This window comes from Eleutherodactylus coqui, chromosome 5 (assembly GCF_035609145.1).
Source record: "Eleutherodactylus coqui strain aEleCoq1 chromosome 5, aEleCoq1.hap1, whole genome shotgun sequence".
Taxonomy (NCBI): domain Eukaryota; kingdom Metazoa; phylum Chordata; class Amphibia; order Anura; family Eleutherodactylidae; genus Eleutherodactylus; species Eleutherodactylus coqui.
This window is the reverse complement of record NC_089841.1, coordinates 264316681-264332943: the sequence shown is the minus strand read 5'-3', so window position 1 is coordinate 264332943 and position 16263 is coordinate 264316681. Positions and strand designations below refer to the sequence as shown.

Here is a 16263-nt window from a genome sequence, read left to right as displayed (position 1 = left end):
TTTTGCGTGAGGAGCTGTTATTTTTATTGGTACCATTTTTCGGTACATACAGCTTTTTTTTTCACTTTAATTGCGTTTTTTTGGGAGGCAATATGGAAAAGATAAGCATTTGGCCTCCGTTTTAAAGGCTTTTTTTATGCTTTTTGACGTGCAGGATAAAAACTGAGTTCAATTTATTGTATGAGTTGTTATGGATATGACAATACCAAATATGTGAGATTTTAATTTTTTGTATACTAATGTGGAAGATTTCCAATACGTTCACCATTTTGTATGTATTTTCTGTTGTCAACTGTTAAGATACTATATTTTGTCTATAATGTAAACCTCTGGGGGAAGGGAACATCGCCCCCCCCCCCACCTCCACAAGAATTGGAGGAGCAGTGCTGTGTGTCCAAGAACTGGTCAAACCGGTTCTAACTGGCAGAAACCTATCTAGAAATGTCTTTGTCTTCGACAAGCAGAGAGGAGAAACAGGATGTTCTCATGAGACCAAATTCAAGAATGAACTGAGCGTGCTCACCGAAGTTCCTCCCAGATGGATGACCTCACAAGCTACCTCACAAATACCTCCCTCTGAGAATGACCTATCAGCTCACTAAATAATGTAACTGTATCCTAAATTACTTCACTTCCTGTGTTGAGATTTTATTTAAACTTTACGCGCGTGAATAAAGTCAGACTCTTTTGGGACACATGATGTGAGACGTGATCTTTGAAAGGCTCTCCAGGCCTGTACATATTATCTAAATTTGAAACACACAGTATATCTGAAATAGCAAATTTTGCGCTAACACTAATAAAGGGAAAAAGCACAAAAAAAGTGTTTTTTCACCTTTTTCTTTTTACATCTTTTTTGTTTTTTTGCACTATTTTTACCTGCTTTTTAATCCTTTTCATGTCCCTGTAGGGACTTGTACCATAACAGCTAGGATCGCTATGATAAAGCATAGCAGGACTTCTGTAATAGAGATCATAGGCAATGGCAAAGCAGGACTCTTGTAGTTGGCATCCCATTGCCATTACAACCCGTCGGCCCTCCGCAATTACATTGTGGGGGTCCAATGACATCACAGAGGGAGCGCACTCCCTCGATATACCCTTTATATGCTGCGAACTACATAGATCGTGGCATGTAAGGGGTGACAGCGGGGGTTGCTGTCCTTATGCACCCCTGCTGTTGCAGTGGGAGGCCGGCTATCGATAACAGCCAACTCCCACTGCTGGATGGCGCGGGATCTCTTCTGATCTCATGCTATCGACAGGGTGTAAGTGTTCGTCCTGTTACATTAAGTACCCTGTAGCCAGGACGTACACTTACGTATTGTGGCATTAAGGGGTTAAAGAGAACCTGTCACATCCTCAGACCAATGGGACAGGCTGCATAGCTTTATCATTTCAGCTACGTCATTGTTTCGGTGATCTTATTTTTGATTTTGCCCTCATTCGTCCTCGTTTTACTTTTGGAGCCCGACACTAGTCTACTGTCAGTGTAAATGCAAGCCCCGACTGAAAGACGAATGACAATTTGCTTGTGTTGCCTCTCATGGCGGCTTCAATGTGTAGATTCATGTTGGTTTAAATATTAGACATTACCAAAGTGGACCTGTATATGTGCATTACCTCGGAACTAATTTTCTTGGTAATCATGTCTTTGTATTGTACTTTTATGAGTGAACAGTCACCTTACAAGTAAACTGTTGTGAGAGGATATTTAACATTCTAGAGCAATGATACATCATGCTGTTCATTTGTGCATAGCAGGCTTGTTCAGTAATTGCACCATAAAGTAACTGCATCTCCAGCCACAATGGGTTAGTCATCATGTTAAAATTTCATATTTACAATTGCATATTTACTTCCATACATATTTACATACATTTTGGATATATAAAAGGAATTATTAACCAATGTGATTCCAAATGTTCTTTTGAATTTACAGTATAAGTTAGTAGAGATGAGCGAGCACGCTCGGACAGAGCAGTTACTCGAGCGAGCATCACTCTTCTCAAGTAACAGCTTACTGGTCTGAGCATGCTAGGGGTGGCGGTGGGGGGAAGGAGAGAGAGAGAGAGAGATCGGCCGCCAGCAGCTTACCACCGCCCCCCCAAGCACACTCGGACCAGTAAGCAGTTACTCGAGGAGAGCGATGTTTGCTCAAGTAACTGCTTTATCCAAACATGCTCGCTCATCTCTAGTTAGTAGTGAAAGCAAGTATTTGATCCCACACAATGCTACTTATTTGTATGCACTACTTTGTATACAGAGCATCATTGTGTTAATGCACAATGCTCTGATTCTCACCACTAGGAGAAACTTACTAAATCCTATGGGAGCATTAAGTTGGTATATTGTTGGTGGAAAGTAGGCAAAATGGGCGACACTTAAGAAGGCTTTAAGAGAACTCAGTATCAGACTTTTGAAGCGAAGAGGAAGGGACTTGTTATTTGTATAACATCAACTTATTCCGCAGCACTTTCAGGTAATTTTGTTTATTATTTTACCGACCTTGGAAGGATGGAAGGCTGAGTCTACCTTGAGACGGCTACCTGAACCATGCAGGAATTAAACCCGCAACCTTCCGGTCGTGAGTGAGAGCTTAGGACTGCATATCTGCTGCCTTAACACTCTGTGTCAGACAAGGCCCTACACTGCCCGTTGAATGCAGCATACCCCCACCGGTAGGAGGTTTTGTTGCAAATATAAGAGAAGGGAAGATATAAAAAAAAGAAGCTGTTTGACTAAGCAATAATCATTCACCCAAGTGAAGGAGCAAACAATGTCACCCTTTGTTTGTTTGTTTGTTTAGGCGTTTAGTTTAAACACAAAGACGAATCATCTTTTTTTTTACAAGATCGTTTAGTCATTCAGTTCTCTTTTCCAGTTAATGAGAATGACTCAACCATAAGCGAACATATTACTGTTCATCATTCGATCGCTGGCAATGTTTACACTGAATGATTACTCTTCAAATTCGAACGATCCAGACATTTTATTGAACAGTAATCGGCCCATGTAAAAGCACTTTTATTTTGAGGAAAATTGGATAGTTAATATTGAATGCTGGTTTAATAGAGGTACCATAGTAAAGTTTATGGGGCTTAGAGTGGATTATGGGGAAAGGCGAGAAGGTGGAGAAGAGTTAGTCCTTAATGTTGTTGGGAATGCTCCGAATATATGAAGAGCTACGCTTACATGAGAGGAAAATGTTGCGGAAATTCTGCAGCATTTCTGCATCCAAAGCAGAGTCACAATCCACACCCACGGTGTGTAGCTGATTTCATATCCGCAGCTGATTTTATCAGATTCAGCGCTCCCCTCACCTACCAATTTTTCGTGCTACGAGCACAGCTTTTAATCCAGTGGTGTCTAGTAAGCGCAGTGCTGCTGGTCAGGTGATGCAGAAGTGATATCACCTGACCATTGGCACGGTGCTCAGCAGAGGGCGCCAGGTATCAGGCGAGAGGCTGCTGTGATAGCTCCAAAATTTTGGAGGTGAGCACTGAATCTTCGGAAATCAGCTATGTATATGCTGCTAATTTTGAGTCCAAATCTTCACTCCCTGTGGGAGTTCTGCAGTATTTCCACCCCGTCTGAACATACCCTTTAGTGCACAGTGTGCCCAGGGAAATTGAACTAAGCTTGGCACAGGAAATGTCAACTTAGTAATGTGAAAGTATTGAATTATATTTTATGCGTTAGTGTCATATGCATAGCAAGACGTACGTGTACAAAAGACACGTATTGTAGTTTTACTAACAGGATCACAAATGCTGAGAATGCAGCTTTGTCATAATTAGCGTTTGTAATGTATCATATATGCTGTGGACTTGAATTGTTGACTGTGGAGGATGCTACTCTATATAACCTCTTGCATTGAAACAATAGAACGAAAGAACTTGGAAACATCATCTGGGTGTTTCTCATTGATTTCTTCTCCGATGCATCGAAAAATAATTAAGCATACCTGATTGATAAGGCTATAATACCCCTTGAGTATCACCTAAATTAAGTGATTACTTTAACAGTAAATTTCCCTCTATGTTTATAGTGATATGGAGTTCTGTATCTGAAACATACATCGCGCCAAAATTTTGTACTTGGAAAAACACATCCAAAATGATCATCATAGTTGAAGTTACATTTTCCAAGCACACAAGTTGCTTTGGGATCATTCTTCCACCTAATGATTATTAATGCTTGCCATTATCGTTAGAATCATTAGTGGTAATTGGTGTTCCTACATTTGTCATTCTACACATTTCTCCGGGCTCCTTCAGATGGGCGTATTTGTCCACATATTTGCGTATTTGTCCACACACAAAGTTGCGTGTGCAATATGCAGAGAATAGAACCCATTGATTTCAATGGGTTCATTCACATTTCCTTTTTTGCACATATTACTTGCGTACACAAAAAATAAGACCTGCGCTATTTTTGTGCGCATTTGTGGACCAAATGCCCCCATATAAGTCTGTGGGAAATGCACAATATTTTGCACAATTCTGTAAAAAAGAGAACAAATCTGGAACTCATTAGACCGGTCTCACACGACCGGAATTGAACTGCGGATTCCGCAATCATATTATTCACAGTAGTAAAATACGAAATTCAAAAAAATACATGGGATTGCAAAATTCCGCTCACATTAGAGGTTCAGAATTGCGTAATCCATTTGTAGAAAATAAAACGCAGCGTGTTCTATTTTACAGTGGAATCCATGACCATACGGCGCATTGTGCTCTATGGTCGCGGATATACTTACAGCCCGTACTCAGTTACATTGTACATAGGTTGCGGGTACCCATGACAACACTAAGCGAAGGTGTGGGAAGTATGGAAGACAAAAAAAAGCTATTCTGTGCATGTCTGGCTGCATACGCAGTTATACCTAATATTATTACGCACTGTACGCAGGGTCACCAGCTAGGCTCACAAACTTGGAATCTGCTGCAGGCCCTTTGTGTGAGCCTGGCCTTAGGCTAAATAACCATTTAAATCATGGTGTATTCTTCTACCATGCACAAATAAACATGCCCTGCAATATGTACAGCAAAATGTGCCGATACATGCACAAAAAAAAGCTTTGTACATAGTGCAAATGGGTTATGCTGAGGCGTGCGCAAACACGCATTCACCGTGTGAAGGGGGCCTCAGAGTTTCAACTTGGTGCATTTTTCTCCTCTCTTACTAATGACTTAGATGGCCACAGACAGCTGTCCCCCGGCCGCTGCCTCCATGCTGACCTATTGACTATATTTAGTTCCGTATAGCAGATCAGCTGTCCGTCCGCCAGGGTCCCCTCCCACATTACACTGTACTTACAGGGCTGGTTAGTAACAGTTGTGCTGCTGAACTTGTGAAGTTCTTGTGATCTCACTGTGAAACAAGTTAGAAGTTCGCTGATAGATTAGTTTAGTTTTTAAGGGCAGCTTCAGACGGACATATTTGGGAGAGGGAGGCGAGCAAATGCGCAATTCCATGAAAAAGAACACATCTGAACCTCAACAGGCAAAATAGCCTTTTAAATCAGCGTGGGGTTGTATTGCGCGCACATATGAACAGGTCCTGCCTGCGTATAAATGTACAGTACAATGCACAGACACGCGTAAATCACCCTCATTGAGGGCTTAAACACATGGGCGTGTTTTTGTCCCGTTTTGCGGTCATGATAGTCACGACCACATAATGGGACAAAACAAAACAATTCATTTCAATGGTTTCGTTTGCATTAGCAGGATTCTCAGCCATTAAAGGTAAGGGCAAAAAAAGATAGGGCAGGACCTATCTTCCCGCAGTTTTTTTCAAACTCCTGCGCTATGGTGCGGAGTCTGAACCGCCCGAGAAGGAAAAAAAGCAATTCATGCGCAACTACACTCCATAGCAGTGAGAGTTGTTGCACATACGCTCGTCACAAGCCAACCTAAGGCCTCATGTCCACGGGGAAAATAAGAATTAAAATCCACAGCGGTTTTCCCGCACGCGGACCAGCACCCCATAGGAATGCATTGACCATAAGGTTCTTATGGGCAGCTTGTTCTGTGGGCCCTTTAGTTGACTGATTTGTTGTTTTTTTTTACTGATTGTATTAATTAATTCATGGCATTTTTTAATTACCACTAATGAATGAATTCATTGTTAGCCTAGATTCACACAGACTCAGGCCCCTTGCACACGGCCATAGGCGTTCTTATGTGCGGATGCCGGCGACGTAAAAACATAAACGGGCGCACAAATCTAACGTTTGTGCGTCTGTTCAAATGGCACAGGCCCTGGAGCATATACGCCAATGCCGTTGCCTCCCCTTCCCTCCCCCTCGCCGGCTCACCTCCTCTCTCCTTCCCTCCGGCTGTTTGCAATGGGAGGGGTGGGACAGGGGTGGAGCTAAGCTTAGCTCCGCCCCACCTACTCTCATTGCAAACAGCTGGAGGGGAGGAGAGAAGAGGGAGGGAGTTTAGCAGTCACGCTTCTAAACTCCCTCCCACCTCCCTTCTCCAGCTGCTGTCATTGGCTACCATAGGAGCCCATGCAGTGGTCGAAAAGAACTATCTTTTCGGCCTGGTGTGGTAGCGCCTGGTGCTATATTGGCCCGGCCGGGCACTTTCACGCTGTGGGAATACAGCCATGTGATCTGATGCATTGGAATCCAGATCGTAGCGTATGTTGGTCAGCCGTGAAAACAGCAGCTGATATACACTCGAGTGCAAGAGCCCTTACTTGAACGTGTATTTCAATGGGTTTGTTCACCTGCATGTATTTCCCGGCACATTTTGGTAATGCAAAAAGAAATACAGCATGCTCTAATTTCCTGTGCATTTGCTCACCAAAGGTCCCATTGAAGTCAATGGGGATGCGCATATGTGTGCACAATACGCTAAGAGATGCGTGAAACAGTGCGTAATTGTGCAGGAAAAGAACACTTCTGGAACTCATTAAACTAATTAGACATTTAAATCGCTGCGTCTTTATTTAGGGTGCATTCACATGAGCGTATATCGGCTCGGTTTTCACGCCGAGCCGATATACGTCCTCCTCATCTGCAGGGGGGGGGGGAGGATGGAAGAGCCAGGAGCAGGAACTGAGCTCCCGCCCCCTCTCTGCCTCCTCTCCGCCCCTCTGCACTATTTGCAATGGGGAGAGGTGGGACAGGGCGGGGCTAATTCACGGGAACTTAGCACCGCCTCCGCCCCGCCTCCTTTCATTGCAAATAGTGCAGAGGGGTGGAGAGGAGGCAGAGAGGGGGCGGGAGCTCAGTTCCTGCTCCTGGCTCTTCCATCCTCCCCCCCTGCAGATGAGGACGACGTATATCGGCTCGGTGTCAAAACCGAGCCGATATACGTTCGTGGGAATGCAGCCTCACTGCGTATAAATGAACATGCCTTGTGGGTGCAAATACACGCACAAAAAACCCTGTTTAGTATGCAAAAAAGTTGCGGTGAGGTGTGCACAATTGTACAAAACCAATCCTATTGACTATAATGGAGTCCATAATAGTACGGGAAAAAAGCGCAGAGTGACCCCAGCCTTACAAATGTAAGCAAGTATTTCATATACATCACTATGAACAGTGTCAACTGGGCCTATAGCAGGGTGACTTCTTAAAAAGTGATATTTATAGAGCTTGCAGTCAGTACGGATCATCGATATGACGTATATTTAGTAAATTAGCCATATCTCAGTAGGATTTCTATGCTGATTACTGTATTCCTCCTCTCACATATAGGTGCTGTGGCCCTTTCCAGACGCAGTCCGGTAGCCTCCTGGCTTTGTGCCATGCTGTACTGCTTTGGTAGCTATATACTTGCAGATGTTTTGCTTGGAGACTCTCCCATCGATTATTTCAGCAACAATGCCAATGTACTTCTAGCGTCTGCCGTCTGGTAGGTATTTCGGTGTTGCAGACTATGCTTTCATGACTGTGCATGTAGTATCAGATGGTATAAGCCGAAAACCAGCACAATGCTGCATGAGCAAGAAAATTGTGAGGTCTCCAGTTGGCACATACTATGACAGTTTCTCCAAAAATGGACCCCGGGCATCCTTTTGGGCAACTGTCATACTTACGGTGTGTGCCGTGTCCATACAGCAATGCATGATGGCAATATCTCTGAAATACATTTGATTTTCTTGTGCCTCCATATTAAATTGGAAGCATGCCAATGTACAGAATAAGTTTTTAGACTGCTCTTGGTATTACTGCTGTATACAACCTATACAGAGTTGTAGTACTCATCCCTGCCAATACTTGAATACGTAGCTGCAGGAATTCTATCCACAATCTGCACAAGAACGCCCACGAAATACTCTTTTTGAGGTATTTATACATAAGCCCTATACCTTCGGGACGTGTTTTGTGGAACAATCCCACAGCCTTCCTAAAAGTGGAGAACCCATTTCAATACTTTTCGGTTGTCGCCACAGTTCATGCGCTTGTAACATTGAAGTCTACATTATTATCACAGCAGATCTTAATTGTAAGCCTCTCACAATCTCATATTATGCTCTCTCATCTGTGTAGGTACCTCATGTTTTTCTGCCCTTTAAGTCTCTTCTATAAGTGTGTAAGCTTCCTACCTGTGAAACTTGTTCTTGTCGGTATGAAAGAAGTGGTCCGTGTACGGAAAATTGCCATTGGAATTCACCACGCCCATCACCACTTCCATGATGGTTGGGTTGTCATGGTACTTATTGGATGGGTAAAAGGTAAGCACCATGGAGGGTTCAGGAGTATGATTACGGCCCCAGTCATCTGCTCGTATGCGCATGTCAGAAGATAACAACAATGGGAGCCAGGCATTAGGACCCTTGTCAATCACTTGAATAAAGAGGCCATTTTGAGGACCCTACATCATCCTGTAAGGCCTCCTTCACACAAGTGATGCGACTTCACGCTAGCCAAATTGCAGGTGAAAAATGTGTGAAAAGGAAAAAGCCGTGATCAAGTCGCAGACAAAATTAGCGTTTTTGCATCCATTCCTGCCGGTGGCGTATACGCAACAGTGCGGAAATCCCTCGGTTGGCAGAAATCCTTGTAAAGGTTAACTAGGGACGGTTATAATATTTACTCCCTTCCCCTCCCTTTTTATCTCAGCTCCCATAGAAGCCAAATGGGCGCTTCCAGCATATCCCGGCCAAAAGATAGGGCAAGACCTATTTCTTCTGGCCGCGTATAAAATCAGCTGCCGTTTTTTTAGTTGCTAATGTCCTATTATTCCGATGCGGCTAAAAATCGCTCGTGTGAATGAATACATTAGAATCCAATGCTTCAGAGTGTCGTGATTCTTTTACGTGGCTATGTGCGTGAATAAGACCTAAATTTAACAGTTGGGTCGGAGTGCTACAATTTTGCAATCATGGACTCTTTGCCTGGTCAGATGGCTTGATAAAGGCCGATGTGTGGCTGAAACGTTGCCTGAATTGGCTAAATGGATCAATAAAGTTCTTTCTTTTTTTAAATAACTGATTGCACTCATATATGCTGCTACACGTACATATTCTGGATGGCATCTAGGTTGTTAGTTCACAACCTTTTGTGGCTATTGCATTCCTTGTACTGAGGAGGTTCCTCCCTGATGGGAGTTTTTTTGTAATCAGTGAGTGCTGCGGGCTTCTAGTATTTCGGGAGTGCTACAATTTGGCCTCCCACTGATGATTTTTTGCCAGATCTTTATGATGTTTAATACACTCTTTGTTAAAACCAATCTCTCCTTAAGGAGGAGTAGTTTTTTTTTTCTACAAAACTCGGCATGCAGTTACATCTCAGGCAGATATGCAAATGATTAGAGTTGTAGCGTGATTAGATGAGCGGTCTCTATGGGTGCATTCCAAGCGCAATGCATATGTAAATACTTTGCGTATTTGAGTTTTTTTATGCATGTTGCTCGGAGACATGCAAAGGAAGTTAAAAAAGAAACCAGGAAGTTGCTGAATTTCTGTGTAGGTTTACCAATTGCCAAACCTAATCCAATAGGTCAAATTGTATTGCCTTCACCACTAGATGTCACCATAAGCAATACTTCATCTTGAGATCAGTTATTCATAAGGCAGGCAATAGTTCAAGGGGTTATCCAAGTTTTTTTTTTATTGAATGCCTATCATCAGGATATCTCATCGATGGGGTTTTCCCACCTGGCGCCCCTATTGGTCAGCTGATGGAAGGAGTGGAAGCACTCATCCAAGTGCTGCCGTCACTTCCATGTTTGCATCTGAGTACAATGCTGTTTATACTCAAAATGCTGCATTTTTATAGCAGCCATTCTGCGTACTGCAGGCTTTTTCCATTGAAGTAAATGTGACCTGTGCAGATGTCATAGTGCAGGAAGGAGGAGGAGGTGAGCTGTGACTGTTACCCATAGTTAATGATGATCCTGTGTTATCAATATATATGTGATACCGTAGCTTTCATTGTAATCCTACAGAACAAGAAGTGTCAGACTATATGATCACTGGCTAGAGTGAAAACTGCAAAGTTTTGGGATATTTTTTAATATAAATAAGGACATGAAGTATTAAAAAATGGCAGCAAAACTTCTTAACAAATTTAATTTAAACAATATGCCATTTTCTGATGACGCATTCCTTTGAAGGAAACACAGTGCAGTCTCTGTTAAAGAGTAGCACCACTTCTCGGTCGGCCATTTTCGGCTCCTCACAGCAGCTGAAGACGACCCTATAAGCACTATAAGAGGCTGTCTTCAGCTGCTTGGAAGAAGTGCAAAACAGCTGACCGAGCAGAAGCGCCCCGAAGGTGAAAGTGCTGGTACTCTTGAAGTTTTGCAAACTTCCTTCAGAGCATGAGGCGCAGATCTCAGGGAGCTATTACATGTTACAAAGTTTTACACTATGGAATTACTGCAGCTTACTGCTTGGTTTTCTAATAGGTTCTGGTGTAGCACTGATGTCTAATGTGGAGCAGCTCTTGCGTGGTGTATGGAAGCCGGAGACCAATGAAATTCTTCACATGTCCTTGTGAGTGCGCAGCTTCCTATAGTTGCAGGCGTCTTGGTGTTCGCACTAATAGCATGGTAGCTGTTGTACTCTAAGTTAAATGGGACATTGCGCTCATTGATTTTAGCGTTGTGTATGGATGCTAATAAATGCATGGGGTGTCCTATACTTAAGATCCAAAAAAATATTATTCCAGGCTCTAGCTCGTAGGAATGGTCCCCAGCGGTGGTCCTTTCTCCTCTGTTAGCTCAGCATGCCCTAATAAAGCTTACTCTACTACTATGCTAAGTATGAACACACTCTTAAGGGTGTCCACCCACTAGCGATATTTTTTCTTGCGATGCGAGAGCGATGATTATGAAACCAATGATTTTCAATGGTCATACTCATTTGCAATTTTTACTCTCAATCCTCGCAGCGCAGAGAAAAAAATCTGCGATATCACTCAGGGCTTTCAATGGGGCCAGTGACAGCAGCGCCAGCCCCATTAAAAACATAGGGAGTACATCGCAGAGCTGTGGCAGACGTCTATGATGCTATCCCATTGCTTCCAATGGGGTCGGCACTGCTGCAGCCCCATTGAAGGCAGTGGGTTGCAGGCAACCCCCGCAGCGATGATTTTCGGGGAAGGGCTTGAACTATAAGCCCTTCCCTGAAAATCACCCTCACCTACAAGAGCTGTCCGGTTCTTCTGTCCAGCACGGCAGTCTTCTTATGTGTTCTGAAGGCCGAGGATTGAAAAATCCCCACCCCCAGAAAGTGATGGTGTCATTGACTGAGGGCTCAGCCAATCACAGGCAACGCTCACCCATTGAATGACAGCTGCCTGTGATTGGTCACAGTGCTCAGCCAATCATAGGTCACAGCATTCAGCAGTCTTTCAATGGCTAAGTGCTGCCTGTGATTGGCTGAGCGCTCAGCCAATGAGACCAGTGCTTTCTTGCGGCGGGGAATTTTTTTTAAAACTTTTTTACAGCTATGGATGATTTTCAGGTAAGGGCTTATTTTTTAAGCCCCTCCCCGAAAATCATCACTGCGGGGGTTGCCTGCAACTTATTGCTTTCAATGGAGCCGCAGCAGTGCTGACCCCATTGAAAGCAATGGGATAGCATCACGGACTTCTGCCATAGCTGTCACAGCTGTGGCAAAAGTCTGCGACGTACTTGCTATGTTTTCAATGGGGCATCGCTAGAACAAATATCGCTAGTGGGTAGGCACCCTAAATGTATCACATACTCACGACTTCTGTTAGCTCTAGAGTGCTTTCTGTGCTGCACTCAAAAAACACCATAGCTTATCGTGTTGTTGACAGCCATTGACTTCTATGGAACTCACAGAAACAACATCGCAAAGCCCTCTCGGCTCCAGGTCACCCTCAGCCACCACATTCAGTCAAACTGAGAATGGTAGAGACTAGAATTAGAGATAGGTATGGGTCCCAAAGGTGGTCACAGCCGGCGGCACCTTCTCTAGCTTCCCTTGGCCGCAGTTGCTGGCATTCTCCATTTCTTCTGTGTGGCAGACAACACACTATCCTTCCAGCTGTCTCCTGTGCTTATAGGGCATGCATGCTTGGCCTACCTCTTAAAGGGCCAGACCTCACAACTAGATTTCCTGTCCCCACCTACCAAGACTTTTCCCGGGTAACTTTAGGTGGAAGGTGCCTGAGAAAAAGATTCCTACTGTTCCAAGTAAATATGTTCCAGTATTCTGCTGGCTACCTGGATTTAATGTATACCCAGCCTATATACGCAGCTTTCCTGAACTCTGCCTGTCTTGATATCAGCCTATTTTCTGATTACGTCTTTGTCTATTGTCCTGACTTCCAGCCTGATTTACCATATAGCATGAAGTCCACCTCCATCAACCTCATCGACCATTTGGAACTCACCTCAGGTTTTTCAAATGGGAAGGGGGTCATGTGATATATGTATCTAGCCTAGAATTTACTCAGAAACACACTGGAAGTGTCAGTTTTGTAATATATTTACTTGTATAGGAGCTAAGTTAGAGCAAAGCTTCACAAAATGCTTTACATGATGGGTTAAATATGTTCAGTATTCTGCCTGATATACATGGTTAAACATTTAATCCAGTCTTCGTGAACATGCTGAAGAACTACAAGTGATATTTCTTCACAGCACTGTAAGATTCACCATTTCAGGTGAACCACATTGCGTATTTTTTCCACATACCCAAGGGACTTTAAATGGCTACAGAGATAGAAGTCAAAAAGCATTAAGTGAGGCGACCTTGGTGGCCATTCTACCAGACCTCTATGCCCAATCCACTGCTCAGGGAATTGCAAATCTAATTATCTTTGCACAGCCACAGCAAAGTGTGGAGGTGCACTATTCGGTTGAAAGTAATTTGGGAACTCACTATTCTCATTGAGCACAGATAGGAATATAGTATTCTGTAATATCTGGAGGTACTTCACCCCGTGAAGTGATCTGTCAATGAAACAAGGCCCTAGATGTCTGACACAATTTAAAAACTTTGCCCTTGCTTAACTCCTTGACAAGTAAAGATAGGCAAAAACAGACACTTTCAGTGTGTTTCTAAGTAAATTCTACCCATGACGGATATTTCACATGACCCATTTGAAAAACATGAGCTGAATTTAATATGGTGAAGTTCAAAATGGCTGACAAAAACATCTCCTCCACCAAAAAATGCAACCGCCTTCCCAATTATTTATTTCACAAATGAGGAGTCAATTTTCTCATCACTACACCAGTTAAATAGGTGTATTCATATTTTTAGTTTCAAATTTTTGTAAAAATATAGCAGTATATAAGCCAAAAATATACCCCATGCAGGGGGATTCCAAAATGAAAAAAAAATAATGAAACAAAGCATAACATAGTGAGAATTAATGAAAAATCAAGGTAATAACTTTGAAATATATTGTATCAAATATTTCTTCAGGTTAGTTCTGCTGTCCTCTATTACTGCCATAGGACTTCTATAGGCCTCTCTTCCCTCCCAAACCACTGTCCCCCCACCCCCATCTCACCACTGAGGGACCTCAGTAAGACCCGGAGCTCCCAAATAGTCAGACCATGGCTGCCACGTCTTCAGGAACATCTCCATCCTATCTTTCCTGGTAACTGAAAGCTTATAGTAGACCATCATTATGTAGGCGTATAGGCGATAACCATTATGATGCTATATAAACTCTGGTGGCAATACATATATTTTGAGCCAATTTATGCTGCTGATTGTTAAAGCCTAACTGTTTGTCTGGTAGCAAACATATTGTGACCTGCCTCCAGAGTGATCCCACCTTCGTAGCAGTTCCACCAGCTGTGCACAGTGGAACGCAATTCATTGCATTCCCAAAAGCAGGACAATGAGCGGTTCTGGTAGTCATACTTTTACTGCACCCTTTACTGATCTTCAATATACACAGTCACCTAAGCCAGTAATAGTCTTTACCTATTTTATTTTCCATGTATTGTTATTTACATGTGCTTTAATGTTCTTTTTTTTGTTCTCTACAGCCCAACCAAGGCCAGTTTGTATGGTGCCATCCTGTTTACTCTACAACAATCCCACTGGTTACCTATTTCCAAAGCCAACCTCATCTTTTTCTTTACTCTCTTGATGGCTACTTGCAAGGTATCAACTTGTTTCATCTTTGCATAAAAAACTGTTTTTCTCATAGATTGCTTCTAATTGCTAGGGGGGGTCATACCATCAGCACGTCTTTCTATGTGCTCGATTAGGGGTTACAGACACTATAGATGTTCTGATGGAACACTTTTGAATCCCTTAATGACCAATAATATGCATGCAAAATTCATTGAAAATTATGAGTTTTTCTATCATCAGATGCCAGAAGTGATATTTACAGGAGTTGTCCAGTTGTAAATTATCAATGGCCTATTTGCAGGATTAGTCATCAATAGTAGATTGGCAGGGATCTGTCACCCAGAACCTCCATCGATGAGCTATTCTCTGGGGTAATACAATTGTGCACTGCGCTGATTTCTGCAGTGGCCAGGCTTGGTATTACATGCAAAGTTCCCATTCATTTTAATGGCCTGCAATATCAAGCTTGGCCACTGCAATGAGAATGGAGCTGTCTGCTTCCTGCAGTAATCAACTCAGTGCATGAGCGCTCCAGGCCAAATGATGGACCCTTGCCTATCTACTATCGATAAAATATCCTAAAGATATTGCGGCATGGCCTAGCTAGCCAAGAGGGCAGATGTGCTCAGGAGAGCTCCGTTCTGTCCACCACAATCACAGACATCTTGCATGGCCTGGACCCAGGGCAACCTCCTAAACCACTGTGGCAACATACCCAGCCTTAAGGGGAACATCTAGAGACCTTTTAAGGTCTCCTCTGTGGAGGAAATCTGCAGCAGCCTCCTAGGCCTGAAAATCCCTGGGCTTGAGTGCTGTGCGCCAGAACCCGGAAAAGTGCACGGCTGGTACCTCGCCGCTTGGTGGACTGAAGCAGGGACGCATCAGAGGCACCAGCAGGGGGGAAGTGACTGCCTGCCCTCCACTTCTGCAGGACCGGGTGGGTGACACTGTAGTTCCGTCAGACTCCCGGCCTGACAGCCTCCATCTTGCGGGTCCCTGCTGTCTGGCCCATGCAGAGGGGTTGAAGACCTTTGATTGGTGGGGGGCAACGTAAAAGCCCCAGGGGGCACCTGGCATAGGCTCCCCGGTATCCAGTAACCATCCCAGCACCAGCAGGCATTCAGGTTAAGGTGACTGGTTGGCTCTCTTGGGGTAGGTCTCGCACCCGTTACAAAGTTGTGAGTTATGGGACCTAAACCTGTCCTACGTTCAGGGGGATAGGTAGTAGGGGGTGGGGTGGGGTTGTTTGGGGCCGGTAAGCGCGAGCTGACTTTTCTCTGTTGTATCACTTTTTTTGGCACAACTCCTTTTTGGATACTGTGCGGGTGTTCTATGTACAGGATGTCCGGCTTTACAGTAATGGCTAGTACATATCTGAAGCTGGTCTCCTGGAATGTCATTGGCCTGAATTTTAAATTTAAAAGACCAATAGTCTTCAATTTCCTCCAAATTCACCCCCCCCCCCCTATATAATACTGCTCTAGGCTTTTACCAGTGGGTCCTTTACCTCCGCCATAACCAAATAAAGAACGTCGCTGCGGGCCACCAGATTGGACTTGGAACACTGCCTTGACTTAGCAGAGGCCAAGCATATAGCAGATCCTTCCCCGGAAACTTCCTTTGCTTTTAATGATCAGTCACTACCACCGATTACAGCGGTGCAGGATGACTCTGGTGCCCTAATACATGACCCCGGGCTGGTTAACCAGGTGTTTGCCC

The 16263-nt window shown here is 43.8% G+C and overlaps 1 protein-coding gene across 2 annotated transcripts in view; it reads left to right on the top strand.

Annotated features, from left to right (window-relative positions):
* TMEM38A (transmembrane protein 38A) overlaps positions 1-16263 on the top strand; it is a 67054-nt gene that overhangs the window by 47407 nt on the left and 3384 nt on the right. For both annotated transcript variants that reach the window (XM_066604620.1, XM_066604619.1), the window contains exons 2-5: positions 7724-7880; positions 8519-8703; positions 10881-10968; positions 14454-14571. In XM_066604620.1, the coding sequence (XP_066460717.1) occupies positions 7774-7880; positions 8519-8703; positions 10881-10968; positions 14454-14571 (498 nt within the window). In that variant the 5' untranslated portion in view covers positions 7724-7773. The remainder of the gene's footprint in view (positions 1-7723; positions 7881-8518; positions 8704-10880; positions 10969-14453; positions 14572-16263) is intronic.